This window comes from Mobula hypostoma, chromosome 5 (genome assembly GCF_963921235.1).
Source record: "Mobula hypostoma chromosome 5, sMobHyp1.1, whole genome shotgun sequence".
Lineage (NCBI taxonomy): Eukaryota > Metazoa > Chordata > Chondrichthyes > Myliobatiformes > Myliobatidae > Mobula > Mobula hypostoma.
In genome coordinates, this window is record NC_086101.1 from 197,553,616 (window position 1) to 197,572,375 (window position 18,760).

General features: G+C 50.5%; 1 protein-coding gene across 2 annotated transcripts in view; it reads left to right on the forward strand.

Annotated features, from left to right (window-relative positions):
* lmbrd2b (LMBR1 domain containing 2b) overlaps positions 1 to 18,760 on the forward strand; it is a 43,172-nt gene that overhangs the window by 7,112 nt on the left and 17,300 nt on the right. For both annotated transcript variants that reach the window (XM_063049671.1, XM_063049670.1), the window contains exons 3-7: positions 6,174 to 6,277; positions 6,985 to 7,098; positions 7,539 to 7,706; positions 10,664 to 10,874; positions 17,842 to 17,916. In XM_063049671.1, coding sequence (XP_062905741.1) covers positions 6,174 to 6,277; positions 6,985 to 7,098; positions 7,539 to 7,706; positions 10,664 to 10,874; positions 17,842 to 17,916 — 672 coding nt within the window. The remainder of the gene's footprint in view (positions 1 to 6,173; positions 6,278 to 6,984; positions 7,099 to 7,538; positions 7,707 to 10,663; positions 10,875 to 17,841; positions 17,917 to 18,760) is intronic.

Consider the following 18,760-nt stretch of genomic DNA (forward strand, 5'->3'; position numbering starts at 1 on the left):
GCTCTCTGCTTTCTGTTAGTTAACCAATCCTCTATCCATGCTAATACATCACCCCCAGCTCTGTGCATCCTTACCTTGTGGTTAAGTTATGTGGCACCTTAATCGAATGCCTTCTGGAAATCCAAGTAAATAATGTCCATCTGTTCTCCTCTATCCACTGCGCTCATTATATCTCCAAAGAACTCCAGTAAGTTTATCAAACAGGACCTGCCTTTGTTGAATCCATGCTGTGTCTGCCTGATGGATCCATTTCTTTCCAGATGCTTCACTATTTCTTTAATGATAGCTTCAAGCATTTTCCCAACTACAGATGTTAAACGAACTGGCCTATAGTCACAAAGAGCTGCTGCCTGGCCTGCTGAGTTCCTCCAGCATTTTGTGAGGCATGAACGTTGATTTCTCAAACTTCCAGTAATGCCTCCTTTCTCCCTGCCCCACCTAGTTTCACCATTTGCCATCCCCTTGTCCCTCTCTCTCCTTGCCACCCATCGCCTCCCTCTGGTGCACTCCCTCCCCCGCCCCATTTTTTCTTTCTTCCACCAATCAACTTCCTAGCTCTTTGCTTCATCCCTACCCCTCCAAGTTTCACCTATCGCCTGATGTTTCTCTCTCCCCTTTCCCACCTTTCAAATCTACTCAGTTTTATTTCTCCAGTCCTGCCGAAGGGTTTTGGCCCGAAACGTCGACTGTACTCTTTTCCATAGATGCTGCCTGGCCTGCTGAGTTCCTCCAGCATTTTGTGCGTGTTGCTGGTCTATAGTCACCTGCCTTTTGCCCATATCCTTTTTTTCAACAGTGGTGTGATATTCGCTGTCTTCCAATCCATCCAGAGTCCAGAGAATTTTGGTAAATCATCACCAAAGCCACACTATAACTTCTGCCATTTCTGTCAGTACCCTGGGATGCATTCCATCAGGACTAGGGGATTTATCTTTCTTCAGGCCCACAAGTTTGCTCACCGCTAGCTCTTTTGTGATAGCTATTGTATCGACGTCCTCACCTCCCATCGCGTCCATAACGTCTCTCTTTGGCATGTTAGATGTGTCCTCCACCGTGAAGACCGACACAAAATAGTCATTCAAAGCCTCTGCCATTTCCTCCTTACCCAATATCAGTTCCCCCTTCTCGTCCTCCAAGGGACCTACATTCACTTTAGCCATCCTTTTCTGCTTTAAATAATACAAAAACTTCTACTATCCATTTTTATATTTTGTGCTAGTATATTTTCATTAATCTATCTTCCCTTTCCTTATTGCTCGCTTAGTGGTACTTGTTGCTTTTTAAAATCTTCCCAATCTTCCAGTTTCCCACTACTCCCAGTGACTTTTTTGATGCCTTTTTTTTATTTCCTTAGCTATCCAAGGCGGGCTCTCCCCACACTTACTGTCCTTGCTTTTAACTGGAATGTACTTTTGGTGAGCACCGTGAAAAATCTCTTTGAAAGTCTTCCACTGTTCCTCAACCATCCCACCATATAGTCTGTGTTCCCAGTCTACACTGGCCGAATCCTCCCTCATCGCATTGTAGTTTCCATTGTTTCAGCATATCACACTGGTTTTTGATTGAACTATTGCACCCTCCATTTGTATGAGAAACTCAGTCATACTGTGATCACTCTTTCCAAGAGGATCCCTAACTACAACATCACTGATTTTACCTGTCTCACTGCACAGGACCAGATCTACGATAGCATGTTCCCTTGCAGGTTCAGTAACATGCTGTTCAAGAAAGCCATCACGGATGCATTCTATGAAGTCCTCCTCAAGACTGCCTTGGCCAACTTGATTCACCCAATCTATGTGCAAGTTACCCACAATAACTATTGTTCTATTCTTACATGCCTCAGATATTTCTCGGTTTAGGGCCTGTGCCACTAATGTTATTATTTGGTGGCTGATAGACAACTCCCGCCAGCGATTTCTTCCCTTCACTATTCCTAATCTCTACCCTGATGGATTCAACATTCTGCTCCTTGGATCTTATATCGTCTCTCACTATCGCCCTGATCGCATCTTTAATTAAGAGTGCTACCCCACCTGCCTATCTTTCCGCATTACCTGATATCCTTGGAAATTTAATTCCCAATCCTGTCCACCCTGCAACCATGTCTCTGTCATGGCCTCTAAACCATAACCCTTTGTACTGATTTCAGCCACGTTCACTGACCTTATTTCGAATACAACGGGCATTCAGCTAAATGACCTTACACTCATTGTGCTTTTAAAATCTTGTAACCTTTTTCTCTTTTACACTTGACTTTTCTTCACTCCACTCTTACTTTCTCTTTTTTGTATTTGGTTTTTCCTTTACCTTTATCCACACTTTTCTCTTTTACTTTATCCATACTTCTCCAATCTGTGGAACCCCCCAACTATTTAGTTTAAAGCCCTGTCCACAGTCCCAGTTATGCGATTCACTATTATCCAGGTCCCATTGGTACAGCTCCCTCCTTCCCCAATACTGGTGCCAATTTCCCATGAATTCAAACCACTTCTCCCCCACCAATCCTTGAGCCACGCATTTAACTCTCTAATCTACTTGGCCCTATGCCAATTTTCATGTGGCTCAGGTAGTAATCCAGAGATGACCACCTTTTTGGTTCTGCTTTTTAATTAGTCCCTAGCTGCTCAAATTCCCTCAGCAGAACCTCTTTCCTCATTCTACCTGTGTCATTGGTGCGCACAGGGACCACATCAAATGGATCTTTCCACTCCCATTTCAAATTCCTCTGCAGGTCAGATAAGATGTTCCGAACCTGGGCACCAGGCAGGCAACACACCCTTCGGATGCTGCATCCTGGCGACGGAGAATTCGTCTATCCCCCGGCTATACTATCCCCAATTGCCACTGCATTTCTCTACTTTTCCTCCCTCCTCCAGCACTGTCTCTTGGATCCCACTCAGGGACCCACTGTCCCTGACCACAGGCCGAATTTGAGGCAGCTAATCTAATGGGTGTGACTACTTCCTGAAACAGAGAATCCAGGTAACTCCTGATGTGCCGCAGTGTTTAAAGCTCAGATTCCCGGCCATCAACTTTGAGTCTGAGTTCCTCGAGCAGCCAGATGTGGTCACCAGGAAGCACAATGGGCTTCACCAGCTCCCACATCATGCAGCTACAGCACATCACCCGACCCTGCCTTCATCCCTACTTTATTTAACTAACTTTAATTTGGTGACCTTTTATTCAACCACTACAAAAACCTTACCTGCTGCCCACCTGTGCCTCCTCGCTAAAGCCTCAAGTTACCACTCATACACTGGTCCCCTCATACAATGGCCAAACTCTGCCTTCACCCTGCTTGACTTTTATTTGCTCTTGCCAATGAATCGCGAATCGATTGCTCCACTGCTAAATCGTCAAGCCCTGCGAAATGCTTCTTTTTTAAACTCTTCTCCCCAACATGTGCGAATCCCCCTCCCCCTAATCGAATTGGTCCTCTGCTAATGTCCATGAAACCTCAAGTCACGAGAGCAGAGTTGCACCTTCGGCACATTGTCTTTGCTCCGCCATTCCATCATGGCTGATGTATTGTCCCTCCCAACCCCAATCTCCTGCCTTCTCGCCGTAACCTGATCAATTAAGAATCTATCAACCTCCACTTTAAATGTACCCAATGACTTGGCCTGCACAGCTGTCTTTGGCAACGAATTCCACAGATTTGCCACCCACTGGCTAAAGAAATTTTTCCTCATGTCTGTTCTAAATAGACATCCCTCTATTCTGAGGCTGTGCCCTCTGGTCTTAGACTCTCCCCATATAGGAAACATCCTCTCCTCATTCACCTTATCCAGACTTTTCAGTTAGATCTCTCATTCTTCTAAACTTCAGCAAGTACAGGCCCAGAGCCATCAAATGCTCCTCATACATTAACCCGTTCAGTCCCAGAATCATTTTCATAAACTTTCTTTGAACCCTCTCGAATTTCGCACATCCTTTCTAAGATAAGGGGCCCAAAATGGCTCACAGTACTCCAAGTGAGGCCTCACCAGTGCTTTATAAAGTTTCAACATTACATCCTTGCCTTTATATTCCAGTCCTCTTGAAATGAATGGTAACATTGCATTTGTCTCCCTCACCACTGATTCAACCTGCAATTTAATCTTTAAGGAATCCTTCATGAGGACACCTAAGTCCATTTGTGCCTCAGATTTTTTAAAATTTCTCCCCATTTGGAAAGTAGTTAACCCTTTAAATAAAAATTAAATTAAATTATTAAGTGATACAGGCAGAATCAGCTCTTCGATCCATGCTGCCCCAGTAACCTCAGACAAACCCAATTAACCATTGGACAATTTACAATGACCCGTTAACCTACCCAGGTTATGTCTTTGGACTGTGGGATGAAACCAGAGGACCCGGAGAAAACTCACACATTCCAAGTGGTCGTACAGGGCGCTGCTGGGATTGAACTCCAAACTTCGGAATGCCCAGATCTGTAATCGTGTCGCAATATTGCTACATAACTGGTTCCTTCGCCAAAGGGCACGACGGTGACCATGCACTTCCCATTTAGTGTTACATCTGCCATCTCTTTGTCCTCGTTGATCTTCTCTGCAGCCTCTGCATTCATTACTGTGGTATGAGGACCCCCAATTGCGCACAATAATCTAAGTGCTGACTCTTCTGTTCAATGTCCTGACCACTGAAGACAAGCCTGACTTGCACTGCTTTTTACCACACCATCTACTAGTGTCTTCTTTCAGTGAGTATAGACTTGGACCCTGAGGTCACTCTGTAGTTCAGTGCAGTTAAGGGACCTGTCATTAACTGTGTACTGTTCCCTTGATCTCCATCTGTCAGTCCTCTGCCTGTATCTCTACCTGATGTATCCTTTGATGGCCACCTACACCGTTCACAACTCCACCAATCTTTGTGTTGTCTGCAAGCTGACTGACCCATCACAAGCAGCATGGGTCCCAGTCCAGATCCCTGCGTAACACACCTCCAGAGAGAGCGAGTGCCTTCAGCCGTTGCCGTCTCTCTTCTATGGACGCGATCCTTCTGAATCCATACGGCCAGTTCACCACAGATCCCATCGACCGTAATTTTTTGGATACGTTTACTATAAGAGACCTCATCAATCACTTTTGTCTGGTATGGACCCATTAGTTGGACTATCCAAGTAACCCTGCTGATTTCACCTAACAAATTCTGCCCCATTGAAGCATCTTTCACTGAAGGAGACCCAATCAGTATTGAGAATGTGGAAGTCTCCCACAACAACAGCCCTGTCTGTTTTAATACTTTTCCCTAATCTGCCTATCGGCCCTCTATCTCCCTGGAGGGCTGTAGTGTAACCCCGCAGGACCCCCAACCCCTTGGCTGGTGTGTTTTTCCCCCCCCAACCCCCCCCCTTTGGCTGGTGTGTCCCCACAGGACCCCTCACCCCCTTGGCTGGTGTGTCCCCCCCTTCCGCCGCTGATGTCCCCACGGGACACCCCACCCCCGTCACTGGTATCCCCTCAGGCGCCCACATCCCTGTCGCTGGTGTCCCCACAGGACACCCCGCCCCCTTGGCGGGTGTTCCCCCCCCCGCCCCCGTGACTGGTGTCCCCGCGGGGCGCCCCCACCCCCATCGCTGGTGTCACCCCCCCACCCCCACCCACGTGACTGGTGTCTCCGTCAGCCCGCCCCCCCACCACCTCCGTCGCTGGTGTCCACGCGGACGCCCCCACCCGCCGTCGCTGGTGTCCCCGCGGGCGCCCCCGTGACTGGTGTCCCCGCCAGCCCACCCCACCCCCCGTGGCTGGTGTCCCCACTGGGCCCCCTATGACATGCTCTCTCTCTGATCATTGTGCATCTCTTTTACATCCCTCTGGATTGCATCTGGAATATTGGAACCTTCGAGAGGTGACCTGCTGGTTCTTTTTCTCTTGCACCAATGCTACAAATATAGTTCTTCCCTTCAGACTTGCTTGTCAGACCCTCGAACTTCACCTCAACCCCTGGTCTGCTGGCATCCCTGCTACTCCGGTGTAAACCCTCATGAGTAGTACCGGCCATGTGATGATGTTGCAACATGAGACCCCCGCCCCACCCTGGAAGAGACTTCAGTGATCCACGTAGTGCAAGCTCTCCCTGACATGAGTGCTGGTGAAAGTTTGGGGTGGCCGAGCCCGATGGCACACTGTGGTCGGTGAGGCAGACATGTTGCCTGTTCTGTGTTTCAGACCATTTACAGACAATGTAAAGTCGACAAGTCCAAGATTTTACCCACAGCAGCCTCCAACTCCACAAAGGCATTTATCGTGAGCACTGCCAACTCCTCCCACGGGTAAGGCATTGTTTCTTCACCATCTCCTGAACGTCTGCCGCTTGGCCCCCACTCTGCACGGTCCGCCCCACCTCCTCTGCGTCATTCGTGCCTCCTGCTGGTTGCCCACTCTGCTGACCTCCCACCCTGCACCATCCACACCTCCGGCACCTCTCATTCCCTTAACCTTCAGCTTTTTATTGACTTACCTGACCACTCGACATAGAGTTGTTCCTTCCAGTCACACCGCCCCAGCAATCCCCAATGGACCCTGGTCTATGAACGGGGCAACCTACCCGGTACATCTTCGGAGTGTGCGAGGAAACTGGAAGACTTGAGAAAAGCGACACATTCCACAGGGAGGTCATACAGACTCCTTATGGAACAGCATCAGAATTGCATTGTGAGCAGGGGAGCTGTAACAGCGTCACACTAAACACTGTGCTTCCATGTCGCTGCCTTCCTCGTGTTGATGACTGTGACCATACAGTTACTTCTGCACATCTCCTCCTGGCCCCACTACTTCCCTTGGCTGCAAGGTCGGAAGGTTTGGAATTTCCTGTGTAATTCCGCATTCCTCCGCAGCGTTCCCCACAACCTACTTCTGGCCAGCTGCTGGAATGTCCTTCTGTGTGAAAGAACATTGCTTATGTTCTCATCTCCTGCTGCTGGCATCAGGTAGACAAGACAGAATGGTGTTGATGTGACTTTCCTCCTGCTTTCTCTAGCGAGGCCAGTTCCCAGCTGCCTCAGGAATGCTTTAAACCCTGGAGTTACATTCCCAGTGGGATTCTGCCTGTCTTTTGGCGTGTGGTTTATTGGACATCCCAGTTCCTGACTTGGTAAGTGCTTGGGGATGCAGCAAGGTGTCAGTTGGACAGAAAAGGTTAAAATGATGTGAGCCAATTGGACAAGCTCAGGGCAGCAAGTGATCAGCATGGATGAGATTTGATAAAGGAATTCCAAATTCTCAGCGGTATAGACAGGGTCAATGCAAGCAGGCTTTCATCACCAAGAATGGGAGAGTCGGGAGCTAGAGGTTATAGGTTAAGGGTGAGGGGTGAAAGGTGAAATGTTTCTTGGTGGGAGTGTGGAACAAGCTGCCAGCTCAGCTGGTGGATCTGGGTTTACCTGCACCCCTCACCCTCTGACTGGGCAGCCAGTGGCATGACGTGTGACCCTCACCCCTCAACCCGGGACGGGGCAGACAGATTGATGACGTGTGTCACCCCTCACCCTGGGATGGGACAGACAACCATGACGTGTGTTACCTGCACCACAGGATCCTGCTGCCCTTCATGCAATCGTACGCTCGCTCAGGCGATTTCTCCATCACCGGCAAGATTAAAACTGCTCTGATCGAGAACGCCATCTACTACGGAACCTACCTGCTGATATTCGGAGCACTCTTAATCTACGTGGCAGTTCACCCCGGGCTGAGGCTCGACTGGTGAGTGTAACCCCCACTGATGGAGGCAGGGGATAGTGCGGGTGGAGGGAGGGATAGTGTGGGTGGAGGGGGGAGGGGTAGCGCGGGGGGAGGGGGGATAGTGCGGGTGGAGGGGGGAGGGGTAGCGCGGGTGGAGGGGGGAGGGGTAGCGCGGGTGGAGGGGGGTAGTGCGGGTGGAGGGAGGGGGGGATAGTGCGGGTGGAGGGAGGGGGGATAGTGCGGGTGGAGGGAGGGATAGTGTGGGTGGAGGGGGGAGGGGTAGCGCGGGGGGAGGGGGGATAGTGCGGGTGGAGGGGGGAGGGGTAGCGCGGGTGGAGGGGGGAGGGGTAGCGCGGGGGGAGGGGGGATAGTGCGGGTGGAGGGGGGAGGGGTAGCGCGGGTGGAGGGGGGAGGGGTAGCGCGGGTGGAGGGGGGTAGTGCGGGTGGAGGGAGGGGGGATAGTGCGGGTGGAGGGAGGGGGGATAGTGCGGGTGGAGGGAGGGGGGGATAGTGCGGGTGGAGGGAGGGGGGATAGTGCGGGTGGAGGGAGGGGGGATAGTGCGGGTGGAGGGAGGGGGGATAGTGCGGGTGGAGGGGGGGAGGGATAGCGTGGGCGGAGGGAGGGATAGCGTGGGCGGAGGGAGGGATAGCGCGGGCGGAGGGAGGGATAGCGCGGGCGGAGGGAGGGGGGATAGCGCGGGCGGAGGGAGGGGGGATAGCGCGGGCGGAGGGGGGAGGGGTAGCGCGGGGGGAGGGGGGAGGGGTAGCGCGGGTGGAGGGGGGTAGTGCGGGTGGAGGGAGGGGGGGATAGTGCGGGTGGAGGGAGGGGGGATAGTGCGGGTGGAGGGAGGGGGGGATAGTGCGGGTGGAGGGAGGGGGGGATAGTGCGGGTGGAGGGAGGGGGGATAGTGCGGGTGGAGGGAGGGGGGATAGTGCGGGTGGAGGGGGGGAGGGATAGCGTGGGCGGAGGGAGGGATAGCGCGGGCGGAGGGAGGGATAGCGCGGGCGGAGGGAGGGATAGCGCGGGCGGAGGGAGGGATAGCGCGGGCGGAGGGAGGGGGGATAGCGCAGGCGGAGGGAGGGGGGATAGCGCGGGCGGAGGGGGGAGGGGTAGCGCGGGGGGAGGGGGGATAGTGCGGGTGGAGGGAGGGGGGATAGTGCGGGTGGAGGGGGGGGATAGTGCGGGCGGAGGGAGGGGGTATAGCGCGGGCGGAGGGGGGAGGGATAGTGCGGGTGGAGGGGGAGGGAGGTTGGTGGAAGGGAGGGATGGAGGGGTGTTAGTGTGGCTGGAGAGATTGGAGGAGAGGAATAGTGAGGCTGAAGGTGAGGGAGTTTTGTGAAGTGAGGGGGATAGTGTGGCCTGAGGGGAGGAAGGGGAGGAAGTCTATTGAGGGAGGGTGAGTGGAGAGGTGTGATGGTTGGGGAGGTGCGTCAGAGGGGATGTGTGAGGAGGGGGGAAGTGTATGAGGATCTAGAGGAACACGGGACTCCCCTGTACAGGAGTGTCGGGACCGCTGTGGACAATGAGGTAACAGTGACAGGGGAACTGAACAGATGAGTGCCTGGCAGGTGGAATGTACTGAAGAGTGGGCTGGAAATCTGGTCAGCTCTGATGTTTGAGGGGCCGAATGAGCGGTCAGTGGCCCTTCCGATGTGTGGAGTTGTTCTTTCACAGTGTGAAGATGCCCACACAGTGCAAGCTATAGTACTGTTCTCAGGGTGTCTCTCTGCACTTGTCCTAAGGCAAGGGACAGATCTGAATTATCACCTTCCACAGATGCTGTCTGGCGTGCTGAGTTTTCCACAGCTGTCATGTTTTGAAACCATTACATACAGGAGCAGAATTAGGCCATTTAACCCATTGACTCTGCTCCGCCAATCCACACTGACTGATTTCTCAATCTCATTCTTCTGTCTTCTCCCTGTAACCTTTGATACCCTGACTGATCAATTACCTATCAACCTCCACGTTAAATATACTCAATGACTGGGCCTCCACAGCCATCTGTAGCAATGAATTGCACAGTTTCACCACCCTCTAGCTAAAGAAATTCCTCCTCATCTGTATTCTAGGTGGATGTCCGTCTGTCCTCTGGTCCTAGAGTTCCCCACTATAGGAAACATCCTCTCCACACCCGCAAAATCTAGAGCTTTCAGTGTTCACTAGGTTTCAATGAAATCCTCCCTCATTCCTCCAAACTCTAGCAAGTATAGGCCCAGTGCCACCAAGTGTTCCTCATACCTTAACCCTTGCATTCCCAGGATCATTCTCGTGAACGTTCTCTTTGCTCCTTGATCAATTCGAGACCTAGCTGCAAAGTGACTTGGTCTGGATGCCCAATATTCCAGGTGTTAAATGTTCTGTATGCGAGGGCTTTACAGAGAGGGAAAGTCGTCTTGGCGTTGTGTGGGGGAGGTGATTTTTTTTTTGTGGCAGTGGTGCAGATGATTGGGCAGTTGTTTACTTGGATTTCAGCAACACCCCTCATGGTAGGCAGATCTGGAAGATTAAGGATCCATGGAGAGACTTGGTAAATTGGATGCAAGATTGGTTTGGGAGGCTGGTGGTGGAGGGGTGTTAATTTTACCTGGAGATCCGTGACCAGTGGTATGCCACAGGGATCAGTGCTAGGATCTCTGCTGTTTGATGTATATAAATGACCTGGATGAAATTATAGGCAGTGGGATTAGTGAGGAGGGTTGTCAAGGAATTCAGCAGGATGTAGGTCAGATGAAAATGTAGCTGGAGAGATGGTAACTAGAGTTTATTCCAGACCATTGTGAGGTGTTGCACGTTGGAAAATCAAATGTTGATAGTTAGTGGCAGGGCCGATAACAGCATTGATGTACAGAGCTCCAAGCCCACATCAGTGGATAGGGAGGTACAGAGGACATACAGCATGCTAGCCTTAATGGATGGATTTGTGGGGATGGGAGTATCTCGGTGGTCTGACCCCAGTGCCTCACCACTACCACAGGTACCAGCTGCAAACCATAGGCATCACGGCTGCCAATACCTGGGGCCTCTTCCTGCTGGTGCTCCTGCTGGGGTATGGCCTGGTGGAACTGCCTCGCTCCTACTGGCAGGCAGCACAACGCGGACACCTACTGGCAAAGGCCCAGTTCAAGGCAGCCAAACTCATGACCGAAAAGGTGGATGCAGAGGAAACACTGGAGGATGTGATGGAGGTGAGTGGTAGTGTGTGGTGGGGTTGGAAGTCATCTCTACTCAACTACAGTTCACCATTCCGACGGCCAAATCAGCACAGGAGCAGGCCACAGCGACAAGGTTTCCGCAGATCGGCAACGGTTACAAGTACAGAAGGGACGAGCGGAGCGGCCATTGTTGGGAGTAGGTCAATGGTGTCTGGCTTTGGCTCAAAGGAGGCTTCGGCTTGAAAGAGGGGTTCACTCTGGGTAAGCTTCTTTCTCTTTCTGCAGTAAGTGGCTGTTGTGTGTTCTTCATGTCGGATGTTGAACTACATCTGCATGAAGTGCATCCGGCTGCAGCTCCTTGAAGTCCGTGTTAGGGATCTGGAGCAGCAACTGGATGGCCTTCGGCTTGTACGGGAGAGTGAGAAGATAACCGATCAGAGTTACAGGGAAGGAGTCACCCTGAAGTTGCAGGAGGCGAGTCGCTGGGTGACTGTCAGAAGAAATGGAAATGTGAATAGACAGTTAGCGCAGAGCACCCCTGTGGTCATTCTCCTCAAAAGTAAGTATTTGGATACTGTTGTGAGGGATGACTTCCCAGGGGAATGCCACGGCGACTGGGTTACAGGCACTGTGCACGGGTCCGTGTGCAGAAGGGAAAGAGGGAGAAGAAGGGAGTGGTATTGATAGGAGACTCGATAGTGAGGGGAACAGACAGGAGATTCTGTGGACGTGAACGGGACACCCGGATGGCATGTTGCCTCCCAGGTGCCAGGGTCAGGGATGTTTCGCATCACGTCCACAACGTTTTGGAGAGGGAGGGGGAGCAGCCAGATGTCTTGGTACCTATTGGTACAAATGATAAAGGAGGAAAAACAAACAAATCCTGAAAAGAGAATTTCGAGGAGCGAGGGAGAAAGCTGAGAAGCAGGACCTCCTGAGTGGTAATTTCTGGATTGCTGCCTCTCCCACACACCAGTGAGGGTAGAAACAGGATGATTTGACAAATTAATGTATGGCCGACAAGCTGATGCAGGGGACAGGGTTTCAGGTTCTTGGATCACTGGGATCTCTTCTGGGGGAGGTATGACCTCTTCAAAAGTGACGGGTTGCACTTGAATCTGAGGGGAACCAAATTTCTCACAGGCAAGTTTGTTAGATCTGTTGGGGAGGGTTTAAATAATTTAGCAGTGGAGTGGGAACTGGAGTGAAGGGACTCGGGATAGGACAGATGGTAAAAAAGCAAAGATAGCGTGTAGTCAGACTGTCAGGAATGGCAGGCAGGTGATGGGATTTAGTTGGCACTCAACAGGCTGAGTATCAAATCATTAGGGATGTAGATTCAGAAAGGATGGCAAGTACAGTACTCAAGGTGTTCTATCTAAATGCGCATGGTATAAGAGATAAGGTTGATGATCTTGTTGCAATATTACAGCTTGCCACGTGTGATGTGACCATCACAGAATCGTGGCTGAAGGATGGTTGTAGTTGGGAGCTGAATGTCCAAGGGATAGAGAGGGGGGAGAAAGGGGAGGAGGGGTGGCATTACTGGTCAGGGATACTATTACAGCAACAGAAAGGGTGGGTAATGTAGCAGGATCCTCTTTAGAGTCAGTATGAGTGGAAGGCAGGAACAGGAAGGGAGCAGTTACTCTACTGGGAGTATTCTATAGCAGCAGAGATACAGAGGAGCAGATTGGGAGGCAGATTTTGGAAAGGTGCAAAAATAACAGGGTTGTTATCATGGGTGACTTTAACTTCCCTAATATTGATTGGCACCTGATTAGTTCCAATGGTTTAGACGGGACAGAGTTTGTTAAGTGTATCCAGGACGGATTCCTGTCACAGTATGTGGACAGGCCAATGAGGGGGAATGCCATAGTAGATCTAGTATTAGGTAATGAACCGGGTCAAGTCACAGATCTCTCAGTGGGTGAGCATCTGGGGGACAGTGACCACCACTCCCTGGCCTTTAGCATTATCATGGAAAAGGATAGAATAAGACAGGACAGGAAAATTTTTAATTGGGGAAGTGCAAATTATGAGGCTATAAGACTAGAACTTGCAGGTGTGAATTGGGATGATGTTTTTGCAGGGAAATGTACTATGGACATGTGGTCGATGCTTAGAGATCTCTTGCAGGATGTAAGGGATAAATTTGTCCCAGTGAGGAAGATAAAGAATGGTAGGGTGAAGGAACCATGGGTGACAAGTGAGGTGGAAAATCTAGTCAGGTGGAAGAAGGCAGCATACATGAGGTTAAGGAAGCAAGGATCAGATGGGTCTATAGAGGAATATAGGGAAGCAAGAAAGGAGCTTAAGAAGGGGCTGAAGAGAGCAAGAAGGGGGCATGAGAAGGCCTTGGCGAGTAGGGTAAAGGAAAACCCCAAGGAATTCTTCAATTATGTGAAGAACAAAAGGATGACAGGAGTGAAGGTAGAACTGATGAGCGATAAAGGTGGGAAGATGTGCCTGGAGGCTGTGGAAGTGAGCGAGGTCTTCAATGAATACTTCTCTTTGGTATTCACCAATGAGAGGGAACTTGATGATGGTGAGGACAATATGAGTGAGGTTGATGTTCTGGAGCATGTTGATATTAAGGGAGAGGAGGTGTTGGAGTTGTTAAAATACATTAGAACGGATAAGTCCCCGGGGCCTGACGGAATATTCCCCAGGCTGTTCCACAAGGTGAGGGAAGAGATTGCTGAGCCTCTAGCTAGGATCTTTATGTCCTCGTTGTCCACAGGAATGGTACCGGAGGATTGGAGGGAGGCGAATGTTGTTCCCTTGTTCAAAAAAACGTAGTAGGGATAGTCGGGTAATTATAGACCAGTGAGCCTTACGTCAGTGGAGGGAAAGCTGTTGGAAAAGATTCTTAGAGATAGGATCTGTGGGCATTTAGAGAATCATGGTCTGATCAGGGACAGCCAGCATGGCTTTGTGAAGGGCAGATCGTGTCTAACAAGCCTGATAGAGTTCTTTGAGGAGGTGACCAGGCGTATAGATGAGGGTAGTGCAGTAGATGTGATCTATATGGATTTTAGTAAGGCATCTGACAAGGTTCCACACGGTAGGCTTATTCAGAAAGTTAGAAGGCATGGGATCCAGGGAAGTTTGGCCAGGTAGATTCAGAATTGGCTCGCCTGCAGAAAGCAGAGGGTGGTGGTGGAGGGAGTACATTCAGATTGGAGGATAGTGACTAGTGGTGTCCCACAAGGATCTGTTCTGGGACCTCTACTTTTCGTGATTTTTTTTTTAACAACCTGGATGTGGGGGTAGAAGGGTGGGTTGGCAAGTTTGCAGACGACACAAAGATTGGTGGTGTTGTGGATAGTGTAGAGGATTGTCGAAGATTTCAGAGAGACATTGATAGGATGCAGAAGTGGGCTGAGAAGTGGCAGATGGAGTTCAACCTGGAGAAGTGTGAGGTGGTACATTTTGGAAGGACAAACTCCAAGGCAGGATACTTGGTAGTGTGGAGGAGCAGAGGGATCTGGGGGTACATGTCCATAGATCCCTGAAAGTTGCCTCACAGGTAGATAGGGTAGTTAAGAAAGCTTATGGGGTCCTGACGAAGGGTCTCGGCCAGATACGTTGACTGTACCTCTTCCTAGAGATGCTGCCTGGCCTGCTGTGTTCACCAGCAACTTTGATGCGTGAAGCTTATGGGGTGTTAGCTTTCATAAGTCGAGGGATAGAGTTTAAGAGTCGTGAGGTAATGGTGCAGCTCTATAAAACTCTGGTTAGGGCACAATTGGAGTACTGTGTCCAGTTCTGGTCACCTCACTATAGGAAGGATGTGGAAGCATTGGAAAGGGTACAGAGGAGATTTACCAGGATGCTGCCTGGTTTGGAGAGTATGCATTATGATCAGAGATTAAGGGAGCTATGGCTTTATTCTTTGGCAAGGAGGAGGATGAAAGGAGACATGGTAGAGGTGTACAAGATAATAAGAGGAATAGATAGTGGATAGGAGGTTCACGAAAATGATTCCAGGATTGAATAGCTTGTCATTTGAAGAGTTTGATGGCTCTGGGCCTGTAATCAGTGGAATTCAGAAGAACGAGGCGTGACCTCCTTGAAGCCTTTCAAATGGTGAAAGGCCTTGATAGAGTGGATGTGGAGAGGATGTTTCCTGTGACGGGAGAGTCTAAGACCAGAGGACACAGCTTCAGAATAGAGCAGTGTCTTTTTAGAATGGAGATGAGGGGGAAGTTCTTCAGCCAGAGAGTGGTGAATCTGTGGGGTTCTTTGCCACAGGCAGCTGTGGAGGCCAAGTCTTTATGTATATTTAAGGCGGAGGTTGATAGATTTTTGACTGGTCAGGGTATGAAGGGATCTGGTGAGAAGGTATTAGATTGGGGCTGAGAGGAAAATTGGATCAGCCATGATGAAATGGCAGAGCAGACTCGATGGGCCAAATGGCCTAATTCTGCTCCAATATCTTATGGTCTTGTGGACAATTCCAGAGTTACTCAAGGACATGTCGACCGAGGCAGTCACTTTGAAGCGTCTGGTGTTTGGGGAGCAACTTGTTGTGATGTGGTTTGCAGGTGCAGAAGCCCATGTGGACAAACCGAGGAGTATCTTTAGTAACGGATTGATTCCACTAAGGTGTCCCACTGAACACCACAGGAGATCCTTTCTCCCTGTAGCTGTAAGACTACAACTTCTCCTTAAGTATATGGTTTCATTGCACACCTATATTTTACACAATTTCTTTTTCATACCTCATTTTGTATTTTTAGAGTATATTTCTGATTGAACAACTGCGCAACGATAATTTCCTTTCGGATAAATAAAGTTTTATTTTATCTTGTTTCACGGTTCGAGAAATGACCGGGGATGATAATAGATCATAACATCGCTGAGTAGCTGCACTGCAGCCGGGGTCTGAGTCAAGTGGAAGACCCAGCCTCACGTATAAATGTGTCACTCTGAAAACTCACCTATCCAGACTTTCGGGCTGTCTGAGTCTGAGCTCACCAAATGGCTGCTCTCCGTGCCTGGATTGGGTGACGCTGGGCCTTCAGAACTAATGGACTACGTGTCATCTCTCCTTGTTTGATCGAGTTTGCATAGCCTTCACTTGTACACCCGTGATGACTATAGAGAACTTACTGAAATGACCAAAAGCCTACATTCAGCCAGGCAGAGATGCATTGTTGCTTCTCCTTCTCCTTCCCCTGCCTCGGGAGGCCTGGTCAGCAGGGCTGTCAGCCAACTCCTGGCCATGGCTCTGACATGGGCTCTGTTTTTACAGTGCATGCTTCAGCACAAACTCCTGTAAGTTCTGACCACCATGGCTCCAAACCAGACAACACTGACACGGGCTCTGTTTTTACAGTGCATGCTTCAGCACAAGCTCCTGTAAGTGCTGACCACCATGCAGCTTCACCAGCTCCAGCTGATGGGGACATCAGAGGCCCAGCTGCCAGGGTCGTTCATTGTGGACACCCTTTCAGGGCAACACTTCCTGTGGGGGACAGGCTGTCACCAATCGATTATGAGGCAGAGGGCAGCGAACCCTTGCTGGAGGCTGCCAGCAGCAGAAGGATCCAGACTTGTGCGACATGATGTGTGATGCTCTGTTTCGGTGGGACTTCACCTTGGATGAAGTTGCTGGACCTCTGCATGTTTCCTGTGCGCCAAAGCACTGTTAGTACATCTCAAGCACTACTGGCTAGTAGATATAAAGGACCTTGGGTGTTTCCTTGTACTTCCAGTATATTCCCTGTGATGACTGTCTAACGTGTAGATCACCACATGTGAATTCACTCACCTGCTGGGTGAGTTCCCAAACCTCACCAAGCCCACATTTTCCACTGCAGACAGAAAGTATGGGGTCGAGCACCACGTTTCCACAACTGGCTTGCCAGTCTATGCCTGTGCACGTAAATGGATTCAGAAAAGCTGGCCAGTGCAAAGGCTAAGTTTACAAACATGGAACTGCTTGGCATTGTGCGCAGGAACCGTGTGGAGGGCTGAAGATATTCAACCTTAGCCCAATGGTGGTTGCTGTCCATGTGCCTTAAGGCAGCCACTGACCCCTTTCGTTCCTGTTCCCACATAATCAAGACATAGCTGGAAAGATTTTTTTCTAAAGTAGACATAGTTAGGGGCTACCATCAAGTGAGTGTGCTGAGGACATTCCCAAAACTGCTGTCATAACTCCGTTTGGTCTATTTGTGATTCTGCGCATGCTGCTTGGGCTGAAAAACGCAGCACAGACTTTCCAGAGACTAATGGACTCTGTGTTCAAAGAGGTACAGGAGCCTGAAGACACACACGCTCCAGAACAGCTTCCTCCCGTTCGCCATCAGATTTCTGAATGGACAATGAACCTATGAACGCCACCTCAGAATGTTTTCCTTTCTCTCTGCGCTGTTTAGTTAATTTACTTCTTTTAACGTATACACACATACATGCTATATATATATTTTATAACTTTTTGTTATGTATTGCAATGTACAGCTGCTGCAAAACAAATTTCATAACACATGGCAGTGATATTGAACCTGATTCTGATTCATGTACAGGTACAAAGTTAATCTTGTCTACTGTTCATACAAGTCATTTCATTACACCAGTGCATTGAGGGGAAACAGCAATGCAGAATGAAGTGTTTTATCTCCTGCCCACTGAAGGGGAGAAAGAGAGTCTGGTGGTGGGAGGGGCATTTAAATAGGTTGCTTATTTTACCAAGCTGGGGAGAAGTGCAGACAGAGCTCCTGCAGCCAGCCTGAGGCCTACATCAGAGGTGATGTCGCCAGGGTCTTTGTCAGGAAGGGTCGCCCAGTGGTCAGGGTCGGGGGGTGGGGGGGGTCACCAGGCATTTTGTGGTGTTGCTCGAGATTTCCATTCTCTGCAAAGTCTCTTGTGTTTGTCCCCCTCTGGAATACACGCCCCTCCCATTCACCTGCTCCACATCCTCCACCTTTGCCCTCCCTGCCTCCAGTAACATTGCTGGGTGGTGGTAACTGCCTGTGCCCTGTTCCCACAGGAGGTGAGGAAGCTGAATGACACAGTCAAATACAACCACCCCCTCAGGAAGTTTGTGGACACCATTCTCCGGAAGGTGAGTGGGGGCATGGGGGGGGGGGGATTACTGATTGAGGGGTTGCCTCACCACATTTCCGGAACCGCAGCATTCAACAGAATTACATTAGGGATGAGGATTGAGAGATTCCAGGTAGATGTTTGTACCAGAGCTGCTGGCTTTGGGTGGATGAGGTACTGGGAGCTGCTGGCTTTGGGTGGGTGAGGTACTGGGAGCTGCTGGCTTTGGGTGGGTGAAGTACTGGGTAGCTGCTGGTTTTGGGTAGGTGAGTTATGGAGAGCTGCTGGTTTTGGATGAGTGAGGTACTGAGAGCTGCTGGTTTTGGGTGGGTAAGATACTGGGAGCTGCTGGTTTGGGGTGGGTGAGATACTGGGAGCTGCTGGTTTTGGGTGGGTGAGATACTGGGAGCTGCTGGTTTTGGGTGGGTGAGATACTGGGAGCTGCTGGTTTTGGGTGGGTGAGATCTTGGGAGCTGCTGGTTTTGGGTGGGTGAGATCTTGGGAGCTGCTGGTTTTGGGTGGGTGAGATCCTGGGAGCTGCTGGTTTTGGGTGGGTGAGATCCTGGGAGCTGCTGGTTTTGGGTGGGTGAGATCCTGGGAGCTGCTGGTTTTGGGTGGGTGAGATCCTGGGAGCTGCTGGCTTTGGGTGGGTGAGATCCTGGGAGCTGCTGGCTTTGGGTGGGTAATGTGCTGGGTAGCTGCTGGTTTTGGTTAGGTGAGTTATGGGGAGCTGCTGGTTTTGGATGAGTGAGGTACTGAGGGCTGCTGGCTTTGGGCGGGTGGGATACTGGGAGCTGCTGGTTTTGGCGGCTGGGATACTGGGAGCTGCTGGCTTTGGGCGGGTGAGATATTGGGAGCTGCTG